Raw genomic sequence first — 17,293 nt, forward strand, 5'->3', positions numbered from 1 at the left:
ATTATAAAGAGAAAAGAATAACCAGGGTTTCAATTCATTTTACTGGAACCAAAGCCTTTAAGATTTTTTTTTTCACATTTTTTTTTCCTCTTCCTCTAGGTAATCTATCTCAAAACACAGCACTTAAACAAACTTTTGTATGTACCTGGCTAATGAATCTATGACTGCCCTGAAGTTCAAAATGGCAAGGCTATGGGCAGATGGTGAGGCACGGTGGGTCAAACCACGCAGTGAGATGCTTGCATTCCATGCTGCAGGGCTTGCTTCAATTCCCCATTCCTCTGCACGTGGGAGGAAGAAGATTACAGTGCTTGAGTCCTGATAACTGCCCTGGGAAAATCAGGTGGCTTGGTGGGTCCCTGGCTTTGGCCTGACCCAGGCCCAACAGTGCAGAAGCAAATCAATAAACCGCATCTCTCTCTCTCCATATCTGTCCGTCTTTTCCTCTCTCTTTGCGTGTATGTGTGTCACTCTGTCATTCAAAAAACTAATTAAAAAAAAAATCCACATTGATAACTTAAAACAAATTTCAAAATTATTATGCAAAAACTTCACCATCTTGGTTTCAACCTTCTTTTTTATAACTTTATTGGGATATAAACGACAAACAATACACTGTATATATTGAAAGTGTGACATTTTATAAAGTCTGACATTTCTGTGCCCATGACACAATCACCACCATGAAGGTGCAAAGGTCACCATCACCTGATGGTTTCTGAATTCATCAAGTCTCATGTGCACTCAGAACCCTCCTCTCCAAGTCACTGCAGAAGGGCTTGTCACAGGCTAGTCTGCATTCTCTGGAATCCCAGCTGTAAGGGCCAGCACAGAGCACTTCTATGCAATCTCATTCGTCTGGCTTCTTTCACTCAGCATAGCTACTGTGAGATTCATATATGTCAACATGAAAATCAACAGGGACACGAAATTTACTCGTACATTGTCTAGTACTGTACATGGTCATATCACTATATATTCATCCATTCATCCCTGGAAGGGCATCTGAGCTGTTTCTAGTTTGGTTATTTCCTAAAAAAGCATTCTGGGAATATTCACATATGAGCTTTTATATTTTCTTTCTCGTGGACAGCTATACAAGGGTTCATCGTTGGGTTGTGTAAGGAGCCATAGACATATGGACCTTAGACTTGGCCTACCTGACAGCCTGTTGCATTGTAAAGCCTGCCTTGGGCAAGCAGGGCCACAGCAAGCAGGATACTAGGCTAGAACATCCTGTGATTAGTTCCTCCCTTGTTTCAATATAGATGATTAGTTCCCTCCCTGTTTCAATGAAGATAATTACTTTCAGGAAACCCCTCCCCTTCCCCTCCTCCCTAGAGAAGAAGGTATAGAGGCACTCTTTTCCACCAAGTATGTGTGTCTGTGTGTTTCTTGGGCTAGCAGCCCAGCATTCCCAGGCCACCTTCAGGGTATGAGCGTCCTGTCCTGCAGGTCGGGACTGGGTTGTAAGTGAGATGTATATTTAGCTTTTTAAGAAACTGCCAAGTTATTTTAGAAACTGCTTTGACAATGTTATGCTTGCACTATCAGAGTATTAGCGTTCTAGCTGATATGCATATCTACCAGTACTGGTAACCTGAACGTATGGGCCAGTCTTTTCAATTTTGACAATTTTAGCTTGTGTGTCATATTTCAGTGGTTTAGTTTTCATTCCAAATGACTAATGATGGCACCAGTGTTTCAATGGCTCTATAAACTACATAAACTCTTGTCTTCAAACTTTTTTGTTTATTACTGGCAGTGTTTCAGATGACAAAAACAATCCATTTGGTACACTGTTTTATGAGTTTTGTCTAATTTACAGTTATGTAACCACAACCATGATCAAAGCAAGGAATGGCCCTCATCCTTCCCCCCCAGCAACTCCTTCGCACTGTCTCTGTAGAAAAAGCTTCTCATTAAGCTGTAGCGTGCCAGTCACAGGCCTGGAATTTGTTCTCACAGTTTCACTTTTTGTTGTTTGTTTTATAATAAGTGTCATTTACATGGAATCATAATAGATAACCTTTCAGAATGGCATCTTTTACTTCCCATGATGCATTTGGGAGTTGCCCATAGTGTTGTATGTATGAAGTTTCCATTCCTTTTTAAAGATTTTTTTTTTTTTACTGGAAAGGCAGATATACAGAGAGGAGAGACAGAGAGGAAGATCTTCCGTCCAATGATTCACTCCCCAAGTGAGCACAATGGCCAGAGCTATGCCGATCCGAAGCCAGGAGCCTCTTCTGGGTATCCCACATGGGTGCAGGGTCCCAAAGCCTTGTGCCGTCCCCGACTGCTTTCCCAGGCCACAGGCAGGGAGCTGGATGGTAAGTGGAGCTGCCGGGACTAGAACTGGCACCCATATGGGATCCTGGGCGTGCAAGGCGAGGACCTTAACCACTGCGCCATCGTGCCAGGTCCCATTCCTTCTTCTTATTTACTAAATAATATTCCATCCTATGGTTATGCCAGATTTTGTTTCTATAATAACTATTAGAAGAATATTTGTTTCCTTTCCAGCTTTTTTCAATTATTCATAATGCTGCTACACAAAGTCCTGTATAGGTTTGTATAAAACAAAATGTTTCCATTTATCTTGAGTAATCATTGAGGAGTAAGATGGTTAGGTTTCATGCTTATGATGTATTTAATTTTATAAGAAAATGCCAAAATATTTCAGAAGAGAGAAGCTGCTGCAAGCCCAGATGCCCCACATGCTTGCCAAAGCTGGAGTTGTAGATTTATTTAACAGGCTAATAGTAGCTTCAACTTGCATTTCCATATTAACTAATAAAGTAACTATTTCCCTGTGCTTATTTGCCACATTTAAATCTTATATGTATCTGATGTAGACAAAAGGATAAGGTTAACTGAAAGGTTAGTCTTTTTCTAAAGATTACTAAAAAGTTGAGTATGTATGTCAAACCTGAAATTCCATCTATTCTTAAAGTTAAATCAAAATCAATTATATATTAAAATACAAAAATCTCCAGCTGCAAAATTCCTATTTTAAACTATTTGTGTCCACAAGCTTAGTCACTATTTCTTAGATATAAATGCAAATCAGAAATGAATACAGTGATGAACTATGCTTCATAAAAATTCAAAATTTCTGCCTCCCAAAGATGTTAGAGGGACAGAGGACAAATCAAATACAGAAAATAAATATTTGCAAAGCATCTGTATATTAAACAATTTGTGTACAACGTATTTCATGAACTCTAAAATTTTAATAATACAAAAATTTCTAAAACATATTTGAATGCTTCAGTGAAGAAGATATATATAGCATACTGTGTAAAAATATGAAAAATATTTTTTAAAGAATTAATATGGGTGGGAACCATAATAAGTACATATCTAGTGTTGATACAACTGTGGAACAAATGTAACTTTCACACTTCTTTCCATGGAGCACATGAAATGACATGATCAATTTTGAAAACTGTTGACCAAATGCAATGCAAGCATGCTATACTTCAGTCCTTGAATGCTGGTGTCGCTGTTCGTAATACAAAAATGAAAACACCCCAAAGTCCGTCTATAGGTGGATGGATAAACCCAGTATTATTCCAGAGAAAGTATTGAAGCATAAAATAGTCACTTTTCAAATGGCAGGAAAAACACTTAGAAATATGTATAACCTAATTTATGAGTAAGAATTAAATAGCATCAAGCATCAATTTTCCTTTATAATAAAAAATAAGATTCACCATCTTACCTATGTATTTATACCCCTCTTCCCCGTTTACTATGGGTCTCAGCCAGGTTGACCTCAGTCTGGTGTTGGTAAGCACTTGGGCACCTTTAGGGGGATAGAGTGTAAACAACATTTCCACTGCATTGGACTTTTTGATCATTCTAGAATACTTTTCTTGGCGACCTGATTTAAAAAAAAAAAAAAGAGAAAGAACATTTTGAAATTTTAAAGCTTAAGACATATTATATATTCTTTCATGTGCTTCATTTAAGAGATGTAAATTAAAAGCTACCAATCTACAAAGTTAAAAAACTGGGTTTTCTTTCTTTGTGGGTGGTGTTTGGGATACCAGTGTAAATATATATTTGGAGATGAATGGCCAAATGCGGCACACATATAATGTATTTCTCAAGGGAACACAAATATGCATAGTTTACATATTCATGAACGTTCGCAGCGTCATTTTCAGTAAAAATGAATAAATAAAAGGGAGAACATTCATATATAACCATAACTGAAAAAGTGAAATGAATAATATTCACATATTTATTCACATTTAAACAATGAAAACCTGCATAGCAGATTTGAATATGAATGAAACAGGAAAAAATATACCAAAACATCTGTACCTTATCAACATTGTTGTGCTTGGAAATGTATTACATGACATATATCATAGGTGCAATTTCTGTAAGGTTTTAACAACATACAAAATACAATCACAGTTTGCATATAAATGCATATATGTGAGTACTTCATGTGTTTTCATTAACCAAATTTACCTCCCTAAAAATCTGACCACTTAGATAATTGCTAGCAAAAGTTAATGCACAGTGTTCACACTATACCTATGCTTTTAGTTGTGTTAGCAAACTAAGACCCAGAAAAGCTGAATACCCCACCGAGACCTGACAATGTAAATGATGTACTTAGGACCCAGACACCTAAGGAAGCTCTTACACGCACACATTTTTGTCAACTGACCATGCCCTGCATTTTCTGATGAACATAAAACATGCATATATTCTCGCCAAATACAAACCAATGGATTCCAAGCCATTCACCCAGATGGTTCAACATACCCAAAGCAATAATTATGATACATCACATTAACAAACTGAAGAACAGCAACTATTTTTTGTATTCATCAGATACACCGAATGCATTTGATAAAATATAGCATCCTTTCATGATAAAAAAAAGAGGAAATTGTGTATAGAAGGATAATTTTTCAGTATAATCAAGGCAATGTATGAAATACCCACAGCCAGCATCATACTGACTGAGTGAGCATGGGAAAAGTTGGAGGCATTTCCACCAACATTGGGAACCAGGTGAGAATGCCCATACTCACTACTGCTGTTCAATATGACTCTGGAAATTTCAGCCAGAGACATCAGGCAAGAAAACAAAACCAAAGGATTACAAATTGGAAAAAAAAGTCAAGTTGTCCCTTGTTTGTAGAGAATATAATCCCATATACACAGAAAGAAGATTTCATAAAAGAGTTTGGTCTACATGTGTAGACGTATGAAAAAAGACCCTCACTTTACACCTTACACAAAAATTTAAATGGATCATGGATTTAAATTTAAGTGATGATACCATGGAATTATTAGAGTAAAACATTGGCTACAAAAATGGATGCAACTGGAAATCATCACAGACAGTAAAATAAGCCAGTCCAAAAAAATAAAAAGAGCAAGCCCACAAGTATCATGTTTTCTGTGGATTACGGTATTCAGCATAGAATATAAACAATGCATAGGAATGCTATAGAGATCTTGTTATATGACTTTTGCTTTTATACTCCTATGGAACTGCGGTTGTCCTACGTTTTACTTATTGAATGCAATGACTGGTAGTGAATTTGGCCTGGGACAATAGAGCACATTCAAAGTATGCCTCTGTGATGATTAACAAAAAAGAAAGGGAGGGGCAGGGAGAGGAAAGGAAAGAGAGGGAGGGAAAGGAATTTAACTAAAAATGCATAAGCAATAAAAGAAATCAAAGAATGATGAGAATCTTAATTATTCAGGATTTTTTTTTCAATTGTAACACTCTGCGCTTAATGCAAATGCCAGGATAGATAAAACATATTAAAAAGAAGATGTGCTTAATTATTAAGATCAGGGCTAGTCCTAAACTTACAAGAATGAGCCATGTGGCTAACAAGGTTGCACTAGTAGTTGCTACTGTTGGTTATTAAGTCAGCATGGTGGACTAAGTTATCAAAATCAATAATGAACAACAGCTTGCATTTCCAGTTAAAAATATTAGATAACTATATTTATCCCCAAGGTGAAAAAAAGCATCCTTGACAGCCTTCATACTTAACATAAAGACCAAAATGTAAAATGAACAGTCACAAGTAACAGAGACTTTCTGCATAGTACGCTGTAGTAAGTAAACTTTCCTCTCCTGGGCCATTGCCAGTTTCAAGGTTTTCAGTATGGGGTATCATACTGGTATTTGAACTGCTGGACAAGTAATATATAACCTACTGTAAGTGATCAATTCTTAAAGGCTATACATTTAATATCTTGTTACTGTGCAGTTAAAGCACTTCATGTTGCATTTATTTCCTTTGATTTGAAATAAGTGAATGTCATACACTTTTTGTCATGCCATTTTTATTGAAGCTTTTTCTGTTCATTAGTAAATTTAAAAAGGATGATACCAATTAATCAATACGAAAAAAATTATGCATGTCTTGAGCAAGGAAGAAGAAGCCAAAGCAGCTCCATTTTTAGATTAATGAAACTTTCTTACATATAACTTCTTTTAAGCAGAAATAAAAGGTTGTAAAGATTATTAATGGGGGGATACAGTAAGATTCCAAACCAACAGGTAGAAATATTTAAGAAGACAATTAAAGAATATGTTACTCAATGAAACAAAATAAAATCAAGGATCAATAATTTTATATAATAATTAATTAAAGGATTTGTTTCATGAAACAATAGAATGCTGATACAGCTTAAAGAAGAAAAAATTGTTAAGACTTGAATAAGAGTAACATATTAAGGACATGAGTTAGTAAAAATATTAGAGTAGCAAATACAAGGCAGCTATCACGGCTAAGATAACAGAGTTCCCCTGCCACCATGTAGGATACATGGACTGGTTCCAGGATCCTTTCTCGGCTCCTTGCCTACTTGCATAGCCAGAGCTACTATCTGAATATCTCTCTCTCCTCTCTTTCTCTTTCTCTGTCTCTCTTTCTCTCTTCCTCCCTGATTACCTCCCTTTTGCTCAAATAAGTTTTTTTTTAAAAAAATTGAATGCTGCCTTTCAGCATTGAACCATTTATTCATTTTTAGATAACACTTATCACACATAAATTTCTGAATATTTGTAGAAGGTCTGTAATGTGAAGTCTATTGATTAGGAAATTTATGATAAGCCCAAACTATTTCTTAAGTAAGATTCAATAAAAGAAAATTAATACATGACATAATTCACTTAGCAAACGTTTAATTACCTAACAATGATTTATTTAGAGATAATCAATATATAGGAATTTTTTTGGAAGTGACAATGAAAGCATTTTTCTTTCTCTCTCCCATGTAAAACCCATTTTGATCTATTATAAAAACATAATTGCATCTTTAAGGAAACATGAAAATTCCTACAACTTTGCAGGACATATTATAGAAATGAAGTAAAGACCTAAATAAGAGAGAATGACAGGAGTCAACCCATCTACATCTTGTGATGGTAAAGTTCTGAGCGTAATTCCTTCTTCAACCATTGTCCTCCTCCATCCATGGGCCTGTGAAACCCAGCAAGCTCAGGAATAGCCCATCTGCCCCCAAAAACGATGATGGCACAGACACAAGAGCTATGGACACTTCTCTCCGAAAGTAGAAAAACAGAATGAAGCAGCAAATTACTGATCCCAAGCAAATTCATAACCCATCCAGGCAAACTGCCTTAATTTTCAGTTCTTGAGAATAATCCTCTGCAGCTTCAGGTTGCCTTCTACATCATTCTTTGTGAAAAATAGCATGAACTGGCACTGAGTAATTTCAATCAGCAGTTTCTTGCCTGTGTTCATTTGGATGTCCACTAATCCTCTCTCATTTCATACTATTTCTATCCCTTTCAGTACAAACTAGCAATACTCTATAGGAATAAAAATCTTGAGGCTTCCCAACATATGTCATGTGGATTCACTTTAGTAAATAAGACACTTCTACAAATCTCTCCTGGCTAATCCCACCCCTATTTCTTGCTTCTGCTTAGCTGACTAAGGGAGCCTATAAGTGATGCATTCATTTTTCTTTAATAATCCATTTCAGCTAAATTTTCTGACTTAACTTTCATCTTTCTAATGAATCAGTTAGCTTCTGCCCAGTCATACTTGAAGCTTTCCTTCCACTGCTTCTGTGATGGCTATTTTGTGGGCTACTGCGATAGTGAATACTTTGGCATGTTTCACAATCTGGATGGATTGAATATTTCCCAAATCATCTGATTCTGGCTCCTTGTTTAACTTTTCTTCCCACACAATGATCGTTCCCCTGCATTTTATCATTAGCATCAAAAAGGAATGAGGCAGGATTTTCACCTGCTTACTTATAATTATCCCCAGTTATGTGTTTGAAGTTAGAAATTTTATTTCCCATCTAATGACAGGACAAAATTCCACTATCTAAGCCTCCTGCCATGGATGGTGTAACAGAGGATCTTCACTTTAGTTCCCAATAGTATATTCTTTAAACTCCTTCTAAGCGCTCAATGGCAGTCTCTTTAAGTTTCATAGTCCCTCTAATGGTCTATGATGCAGATCTTCTCTAAAATGAGTTAATTTTTTTCTACTATGCTCCTTACTTCTGGTTCCGAATTAGCAGTCATTAACATCCCTACTTGTATTAATCATCTACTCAATGCAAACCTATTTGCTTTGGAATGAGCCTCTCATCATCTTTCTCATTTGCACCCATTGCCCAACCATACATTTCTAGATAATCTGCATGAGATCATCTAGTATGAGATAATCTAGTATGTAGACACAACAGGTAAGAGATATACATTGAGAGATTTCTGGTAAATATCTGGCTTCCTCAATTGTAAGGGTTGCCAAGGCAAGTTCTAAATCTATAGGGTAGGAGAGTCTAGAACTCTTTAATACAGACTGAAGTTAATACACTGCAAAATTTCTTCTTTGTGGAAGCCTCGGCTCCGTTTTAAAAGACATTCCAATGGATTATGCAAGGTTGCCCAGATTATCAGTGATAATCTTTCCTACTTAAAGTCAATTGATCTGGATTTCAATCACAGCTACAAAATGGCTTTGCACTGACATCTATGCTAGTGTTTGGTTGAATAACTGAAAAATCAGTGTAGTCAAATTTACACATCAAAACAATCATGATCTTCAGGATAAAGCTTAATAAACTTAAGATATAGAAAGAATCTGTTGAGAAACATATCACCCTAACAACTGGTGCTAACCACCTTCAAACTTTTCAAAATAATATTTAACCATAGAAGCTATGAGAGAATTGTGTGAACCAAGAGTTTTATATGAAGCCAAACTGAAAAGATACTAAAATAAAACTTCTGGCTATACAACAAAACAAAGCAAAAACTATTTTGTTAAAAGAGTCAAAGTTATATTCAAGAATCTAATGAAGGAAGAAGCCAAACATAAAATGTAAAGAAAGAAAGGGAGAGAAGGAGGAAGAGTGAGGAAGGAGGGGAAAAGGCAGGGAAGGACAGAGGGAGGGAAAAAAGGGAGAGAGGAAAACTTGTAAATGTTAAAAACATTTAAATATGGTTATATAACACTAATGAAACAAAAAAATTGTAAGACTTATAGACAAAGCACACACATTAGAAACTTTAAAAAACATATTTGACATGTTTAGTTTGGAGATGGGAGGCAGGTGTTGTGGGTTAACAGTTAAGCTACCATCTGTGATGCCAACATCCCATATGAGCACTGGTTCAAGCACTGGTTGCTCCACTTCCAATCCAGCCCCATGACAACAAATCTGAGAAGCAGTGGAAAGTGCTCCAAGAGCTTGGGCTCCTGCCATTCATGTGAAACTTCTCAATGGAAGCCCAGCTCCTGCCTGCTGCCATCTGGGGAGAGAATCATCAGATGAAGCAACTCCCCTTTCACTCTTTCCCTCTCTCTTTCTTTCCCTCTGATTCTGCCTTCCAAACAAATAAATACATCTTTTAAAACATAAACAGATGTTTGGAAATAACCATCAAAAGAAGTGGGAGGAATTTTCTCTTTTTATTAGTATTGACCCTGATAAAACATTTAGATTCAATGCAAAGCACATTAAATAGTTAAATTACCAAAAGATTCCTTTCAAGGGCCCTGTGGCATGGCCTAGCAGCTAAAGTCCTCGCCTTGAACATGCCCGGGGAATCTATGAGCACTGGTTCTAATCCCGGCAGCTCCACTTCCCTTCCAGCTCCCTGCTTGTGGCCTGGGAGAGCAGTCAAGGATAGCCCAAGGCTTTGGGACCCTGCACCCGTGTGGGAGACCCGGAAGAAGTTTCTGGATCTTGGCTTCGGAATGGCATAGCAACAGCCCTTGCGCTGACTTAGGGAGTGAATCAACGGACGGAAGATCTTCCTCTCTGTCTCTCCTCCTCTCTGTATATCTGACTTTCCAATAAATAAATAAATATTAAAAAAAAAAAGATTCCTTTCAAAGGACAGAAAACAACAGAGTAGTCTCTGGTGAAGCTATACTACCATTTCATAACAGTGTTTTAACTTGAGTTATTACTGCTGCAACAATTCAGGAGTTTGGTGGTCAATAAAACAGCAAAGATTAAAGGTATGTATATGATGTTCCCCCACTCTACAGATGGATTAAAGACAATGGAGATAAATTTTGTTATTTGTCACAGCATATTTTTAAGTATAAATATGTAATTGCAAGCAATTTCTTTCATGCATGTAAATGCTGTTCAATTAATAATTGTATTTGAATCAATGCAATATAAATATGATGCAATAATACTAAGCAGAATTGCAGTACTTTATGTATGCTTCTCTGTGAAACATAAGGTCACTTAGTTATTTCCCCTTGGGCTTTAGCCCAAAACAGCAGAATAAAGATAGAATCACATAATTTATAAACATGTATATGTGCAGTCCACTGTGCTCTATTTAAGTTCTTAACAGATAAAGATAATTAGAAACTTGCTCTCTATTTTTTAATGGATGTTTAAATATGATTATGCAAACCTTATGAGAACCAAAAAAAAACCTGGTTAATGGTCACTAAGATAAAATGAATTTCATGAAATAATAAGTAGATGGTCTCTCGTGTTCTGTAGTAAATTAATAGGCGATATTAGTTACACTGATCATGAGCTTAATCCATTATATTAACTGGAACCAACAATTCAAAGTTTAGTCAATGCAGTTGAGAAGGTCCATCAAAGTCATCTTTAGAAATAGTACAAAGAAGGAAAGATCAACAAATTTGATTACACTGAAATAACTAGCTTTTGTTTTTCCAAGAATCTATTCCTTTCTGGGAATGGCTTTTGTGAACACCACTTCTATAATAATATGTTCCTGTGGCTTGATAATAGAATGTTTGTTGTTTTCTTTTAACCCTGAAGAAGTCAACAGATATCCTGAGGACAAGAAGCTTCTTTCAGTGAAGCTTAGTCAAGAGCACATTTTTTTTTCTGTTTGTATTAACTAAATGTAAGGAGCAGAGACAACTGCAGCTAAGTGATCAGCAAAGGTATCGAGGTAGGGAATTGGAATGGGCAGGTGCGCTCATGTGCCGTGTCGGTGCTCACATTACATGTATACTAAATCTTATACATACAACACAGGCATAGTATTCTGGATATAATTCATCGCACTTTTTAGTTTACACACATTTGATATTACAGGTACCTAATTTAAAATTAAGATTTCAACCAATATAATGAATCAGCCACTTGATTAACAATGTGATTCTTAGAAAGTAGTAAGATCAAATATACAGTGTCAATTTCTGGTCACACTGGTAGGTGAAACTCAATTTAACAGTCCTATGAAGATTTCCTGTGCTCAAGATAATTGCTCTGTTCATTTGAGGACAACACAAAGGTCTAGTTCACAGCATTTTTGTCAGTACTGTATCTCTGCAGCCCCTTCATATCACATCAAGCAATCAACTATCTCCGATGATCTAAACTAAAATCTGAGATCTTAAACCGGGCTAATGAAAGGAAGTTTATGTTTCACAATAACAACATGGCATGCTGCCCTTTCAATCTTGTTATGGAATACGGTAAAAAGACAATGGGTTATCGCCTTTACTCAGTCCAAGAGATTTAGATCAGTATCAAAAACTCCAGAACAGCCACTGTTCGTTCTCTAATAGGGTTAGCATGCAAGCATTTTTCCCTCAAAACTTTTTGCGTTACTTCAGAGAAATCACAAAGGACTAAACAAAACTGTTAGAATGATTCTATTCTTCCAGGCAATATTTTGGATAAAATTATCATAATGTTGACTTTAAAATACTACAATAATTTGAAGTTTTTACTAAAATAGTTAACATGAGAAATTTGGAATTGACCATTCACTCTTTCATGGGTAACACATATCAATGCTTAGATAAATATAAGAAAGCTGTCTTTTAAAAAGGATTCATCGTTGCTCAGGAGAGATAACAGATTCCCTCATGGCAAGCTAACTCGTCCAAAACATCTCTGAATCAGTGGTCTTTCCAATAGTCTTTATATTAGTCACCACTCAAAGGTGTTAGCCTATTAAAACACTAATAATATTTACGCTTTTGAATAATGATAGAATTCCGCATCCATGACATAGCTATTTTCATAAGGATGCAGATTATTGCTTTCCTAAGCAGCAAATTGCATAGCCATGAGGGAAAATTTGAGAAATTACCATAGCCAACTGAATCTCAGAATTGTTTATATGGCACTAAGACTGGAAATGGCTGAAAGAAATAATGGGTCTCAATTCATTTGTTAGATATCAGTTTCACATTAAAAATGCAAATGAAAGACATGCATTTCTCTAAATTCGCACATATATATATACTTCCATAAAGCATTCAGTTTAGTTTATATCACTTCATAAAGAGATTTAGGGAAAAATACATAGTTTTAAAATCATTTAAAACTATGTCTAAGTAATCAGTAATCATTTCATAAAAGTAAAAACCACAGATTACGTGGGGTAGCCATTGTGGCTTAGTGGGAAGGTTCATTGTCTGTAATTCCAAAATCCTGTGTGGGCACTGCCTTAAGTCCCGGCTGCTGCAATTCAGATCCTGCTCCCTGTTAATGGCCGAGGAAAAGCAGTGGATGTTGGTCCTGGTGTTTGGGATCTTTCCACTTACATGAGAGAGCTGGCTGAATCGCCCAGCTGTTGGCTTCTGTTGGCCCAGCCCCAGATGTTATGCCCATCTGGAGTAAACCAGTAGATGGAAGATTGCTCCATCTCTCGTTCTCTCTATAACTTTGAATTTCAAGTAAACAAATAAATCTTGTTTCAATATTTTATATTACCATAGAATTTAAATATTACCAATAAAGTTGCATCTCAAAAAGAACATGTTAACCCATAATACTAAAATATAAGACATCCAAAATCATCTATTTATTGGATAATCATTATGTGATAGACATTGTATTAAGTAAGAAAAAAAAAAACAAAGAACTCAGTGGCTCTTTTTTCAGGGAGCTGATAATGTACTGGGATCCAAGAAAGATAATAGAAAAGCAAATGAACAAATATACGCAAACTACAATTCATGAAATAGCAAAAAAGAACCCTAGTGCAAGAGAGAAATATGCTATGGGAAGAGGAGAATAAACCATTACATTTATGTAAGAAATAGCTTTTATAGCAATTAATACAAAGAACTCATGAGGATAACCATATTAAATATCAATAAGATAAAATCCAAAATGTCTGGCATACAGTAAAAATCACCACCCGTGCAAAGCAACAAGAAAATGCAGCCTATATAAGGAGAAATTTAATGTGTTTAAATCTACAAATGATTCTGATAATTGAAATTAATGGTGACATTAAAATAATATTATAACCATATCCCATATGCTCAAGAAGTTAGAAGAAAGGTTAAACAAATTAACTACAGACATACAGGAAATAATAAAGTTTAAAATCAAAACCCTATAAAAATTTCTAATGCCTGGAATGAAACATATACCTGATAAGATTAAGAGGGTTAACCCAGTGGATGAGTGGAACTGAGGGCGCAGGCTTTAAAAGATATTTAGCAGCTTATGCTATTCAAGCGTCATTTTTACTGAACTTTGCAAATTTTGGGATAGTCCAAACAGGCTTGTATCTCTAACAAACCGTATGTTAACGATTGAGGAGCAGAACAATTTTAGGAGGGGTGTGCAGAAAAATCTTCAATACTGTAGTGAGGAATAACTGATCTTTGTGTCCTACCCAGTAAGGTATATGGAAGTCCAAGCTTAAATAAAGTTCTATGTAGGAGGGAACTGAGTTTGTAGCCAATCACTTTTCTATATAAAAACTTCCAAGCCTCTAAGGGCTTCAGGAATGTACCTCAGGGACAAATGATAGCAATTCTATGGTATACCTTCCAGATGTTCCAAGAGGAAAAAATGTCCCTCAACTAATTATGTGAGTCAGATTTATTCCAATATAAAGCAAGGCAAAAACATTAAAAGAAAAATACAGGAAAATATCCCCTGAGGACACAGATGCGAAAGTTTAGAAAACTGAATCCAAAAATAAGCCAAAGAATCGGTGAGTTTTTTCCAACGATCCTGGTTTAGTTAAATAATTACCAATAACACTCCAGAAACAAAGAGCAAAATAATTGGAAATCAGTCAATTAAATTCACCAAGTCAGTAAGATGACTGATTTAATGTGCCTCCTGTCCTCCCATCCATGCCAGAAAACCTCAAATAACAAAGAAGTATCTATCTTGGACCAAAATAGCAAAATGAGAAAGAACAGGTGGCAGGATAGAAATCCCATGGAGCACAGCGATCCAGAACAGCCACACAGAAAAGGCAGGAAAGGAAGCAATCTCCGCCTCCTTTTTTTCCCAACAGGAAGGACTCTCCACTTGCAGGCAGATGAACATAAGGACTGGGGTAGTTACCATCGCTGCTACAGACACTTCCAGGCCCTGCCACTGGAGACTCAAGCAGGTCTCGTAGACTCTGAGCTGGCCTGAGTGACACAGAGTCTATACACTGAACTGCCCCAGAAAAAAAAAGCCAATTCTGTGCCCCGGACCCCCAGCCTCTAACCCGTGGCCAGTGCTACTGTTACTCTGTGCCATTTTGGAATCGGTGTTACTGACAGAGGGCTTTCTGTTCCAGCAGAGTAACCATTGTATCCCTCCATCCCTAAGATTCAGCTTAAGATTGATACCATTCCACACAAGTAGTGAATCCTTCCCAGACAGAGAAAAAGAATTGGGACACAACATCCAGGAGGGGAACACAATTCCCAACAAGGTTGACACAAAGCGATCTTTGCCATCACATATGATAAGCAAGCTCTCTTCAGTTGAGCAGAAGGAAGTTACTTAAGTGTGCACATGAAAAAAATTAATTAACATAAAAAGGAATGCCAATTAAATTCACAGTAGACCTCCTACAGGAAACTCCTCAGGTCAGAAAAGAACGAAATGACATATTCCAGGTTCTAAAAGGAAAAAAAAAAAATGTTGGTCCAGAATAACATACCCAGCAAAGATTTTCTTTGTCTTTGGAAATGAAATAAAAATGTTCCTCAGCAAAGAAAAGCTCAAAGAATACACCTTTTCCAGACCACCCTACAAATGGGACTTAAAGATGTACGCTTGACAGGGATCATGGAAGTAATTATAATTAAAATAGCACAGAAAAGAAGGAAGCAACTAGAGTTAACATTAACAAAAGAAGTTTAAGATGTGTTCACTAAAAATTGCAAAGGAAGCAATATGAACTCTTAGCTCGCATACGCACAAACTAATTCAACACGGATCACAGACCTCAATATTAGAGCTAAAAGTATGAAATGTTTAGAAGGAAATACAAGAGTAAAATTTCAACAACCATGTATAGGTAATTACTTCTTTTTTTTAAAAAAAAATTATTTATTTATTTTTATTTGAAAGCCAGATTCCAATTCCAGCTTTCTGTCATTGTACACTGCTGCACACAGCAAGTGATGGCTCAAGCCACTGGATTTCCGCCACTAATATTTTCCAAAGAGAGATGATTTAAGAACTCTAGGTCCAAAGGAGAACTTATACACAAACATTCCTCTGCATTGCTTTGCAGCATTAGCAAAAATAGCTAAAAAAGTGAAAACAATACAAATGTTCCCCAACCAATGAATAGATAGGAAACATTCAGCTTTTCCACACATTCGAATGCTACTTGGGAAGACAAAAGCACCGACAGAATGCAACATGGACAAACTTCCAAAACATGCCAAGTGAAGGAGATCGAATAAAGGAGCACAGATGGATGAGAGGACCTTAAAAAGCTCATCGAACAAAAAATCAGAAGGGCCAAAAAAATCAATATAAATTTTAAGTCTCAACAAAAGCTCCATTGATGCCAAGCCACTTTTGCAAACGATAAAATCACCCATTTAGTCTGTGTCTGAAAGCCTGAGGGTCTTCGCATTTTAGTCACATCAACAAAGTTTTCGTTTTTCCATTTTATCGATAACAGAAGAATAATGGGTGTCTTCTACAGTGTATATATATATATACATATTATATATTACATATTATACATATAATATTATATATATATATAATATTAGGAACCAAAAAGAAAGATAAAGGAGTCAAGTCATGACTGTAAGCTGGTGCCCAAGAATCACCCATCAGAATTCTGGGGAAATTGGCCTTGTTGGATGACAGCAGTGAACCAGAGCACAGGCACAGTGGAGAAAGCCCTTTCTACTCACGATGTCTTTGCACGTTTTTCTGCAAAAGTTTTGGCTTTCTCTACATACTCTCCTAACAAGCAGACGATAGTGTTCCTTGCTCCTCTAGAGGAAAATGCCTTGAAACATCCTAGCAACTTTTAGCCAGTCTTTGTTTTTTGAAAAATGTATTTATCTTTTTTTTTTTTTTTTTTTTTTGGAAAGAGAGAGAAAGAGCCTGAATATCTGATGGTTCACTTCCCAAAATCCTGCAGCATGATAAACTATGTTTTGCATTTTCTGTTCCAAGTCTTCAAACAAATGAAGAAATGAACCAGGATCTTGGTATCAATTATAAAAATTTCTGCTAAAAACCACTTTCATCTGCAGCTGTTCTGGATATAACACTTTAGGCATCCACTGAGCACAGGTGTGTTTCCATTGAGAATTGTGTAAGCTGGATCAGTGGCGATCTCCATGTGCTGACTGTTGTACAGTTATCTTCAATTCGGGCAAAGTAGCATTTATTCTTTGCTTTGCAAATTTCTACAGATGATCTGTACTGTTGACTTCATCCTCAACTCCATCTCATCCTTTCTAAAAGTGAATTACTCATCTTTAAACTTATTTATTGGGAATTTAATCCTCCATAAACTTGGTAAAGCGTCAGTGAGCTCACAATTGTTCTATACAAGCTT

At 36.2% G+C, this 17,293-nt stretch overlaps 1 protein-coding gene across 1 annotated transcript in view; it reads right to left on the reverse strand.

Moving 5' to 3' along the window:
* IQCM (IQ motif containing M) overlaps window positions 1-17,293 on the reverse strand; it is a 300,465-nt gene that overhangs the window by 66,031 nt on the left and 217,141 nt on the right. The window contains exon 10 of the mRNA XM_040967396.1: window positions 3,728-3,889. Within this exon, the coding sequence (XP_040823330.1) occupies window positions 3,728-3,889 (162 nt within the window). The remainder of the gene's footprint in view (window positions 1-3,727; window positions 3,890-17,293) is intronic.

This window comes from Ochotona curzoniae, unplaced genomic scaffold (assembly GCF_017591425.1).
Source record: "Ochotona curzoniae isolate NIBS_2020 unplaced genomic scaffold, NIBS_Ocur_1.0 scaffold_4506, whole genome shotgun sequence".
NCBI classification, from domain to species: Eukaryota; Metazoa; Chordata; class Mammalia; order Lagomorpha; family Ochotonidae; genus Ochotona; species Ochotona curzoniae.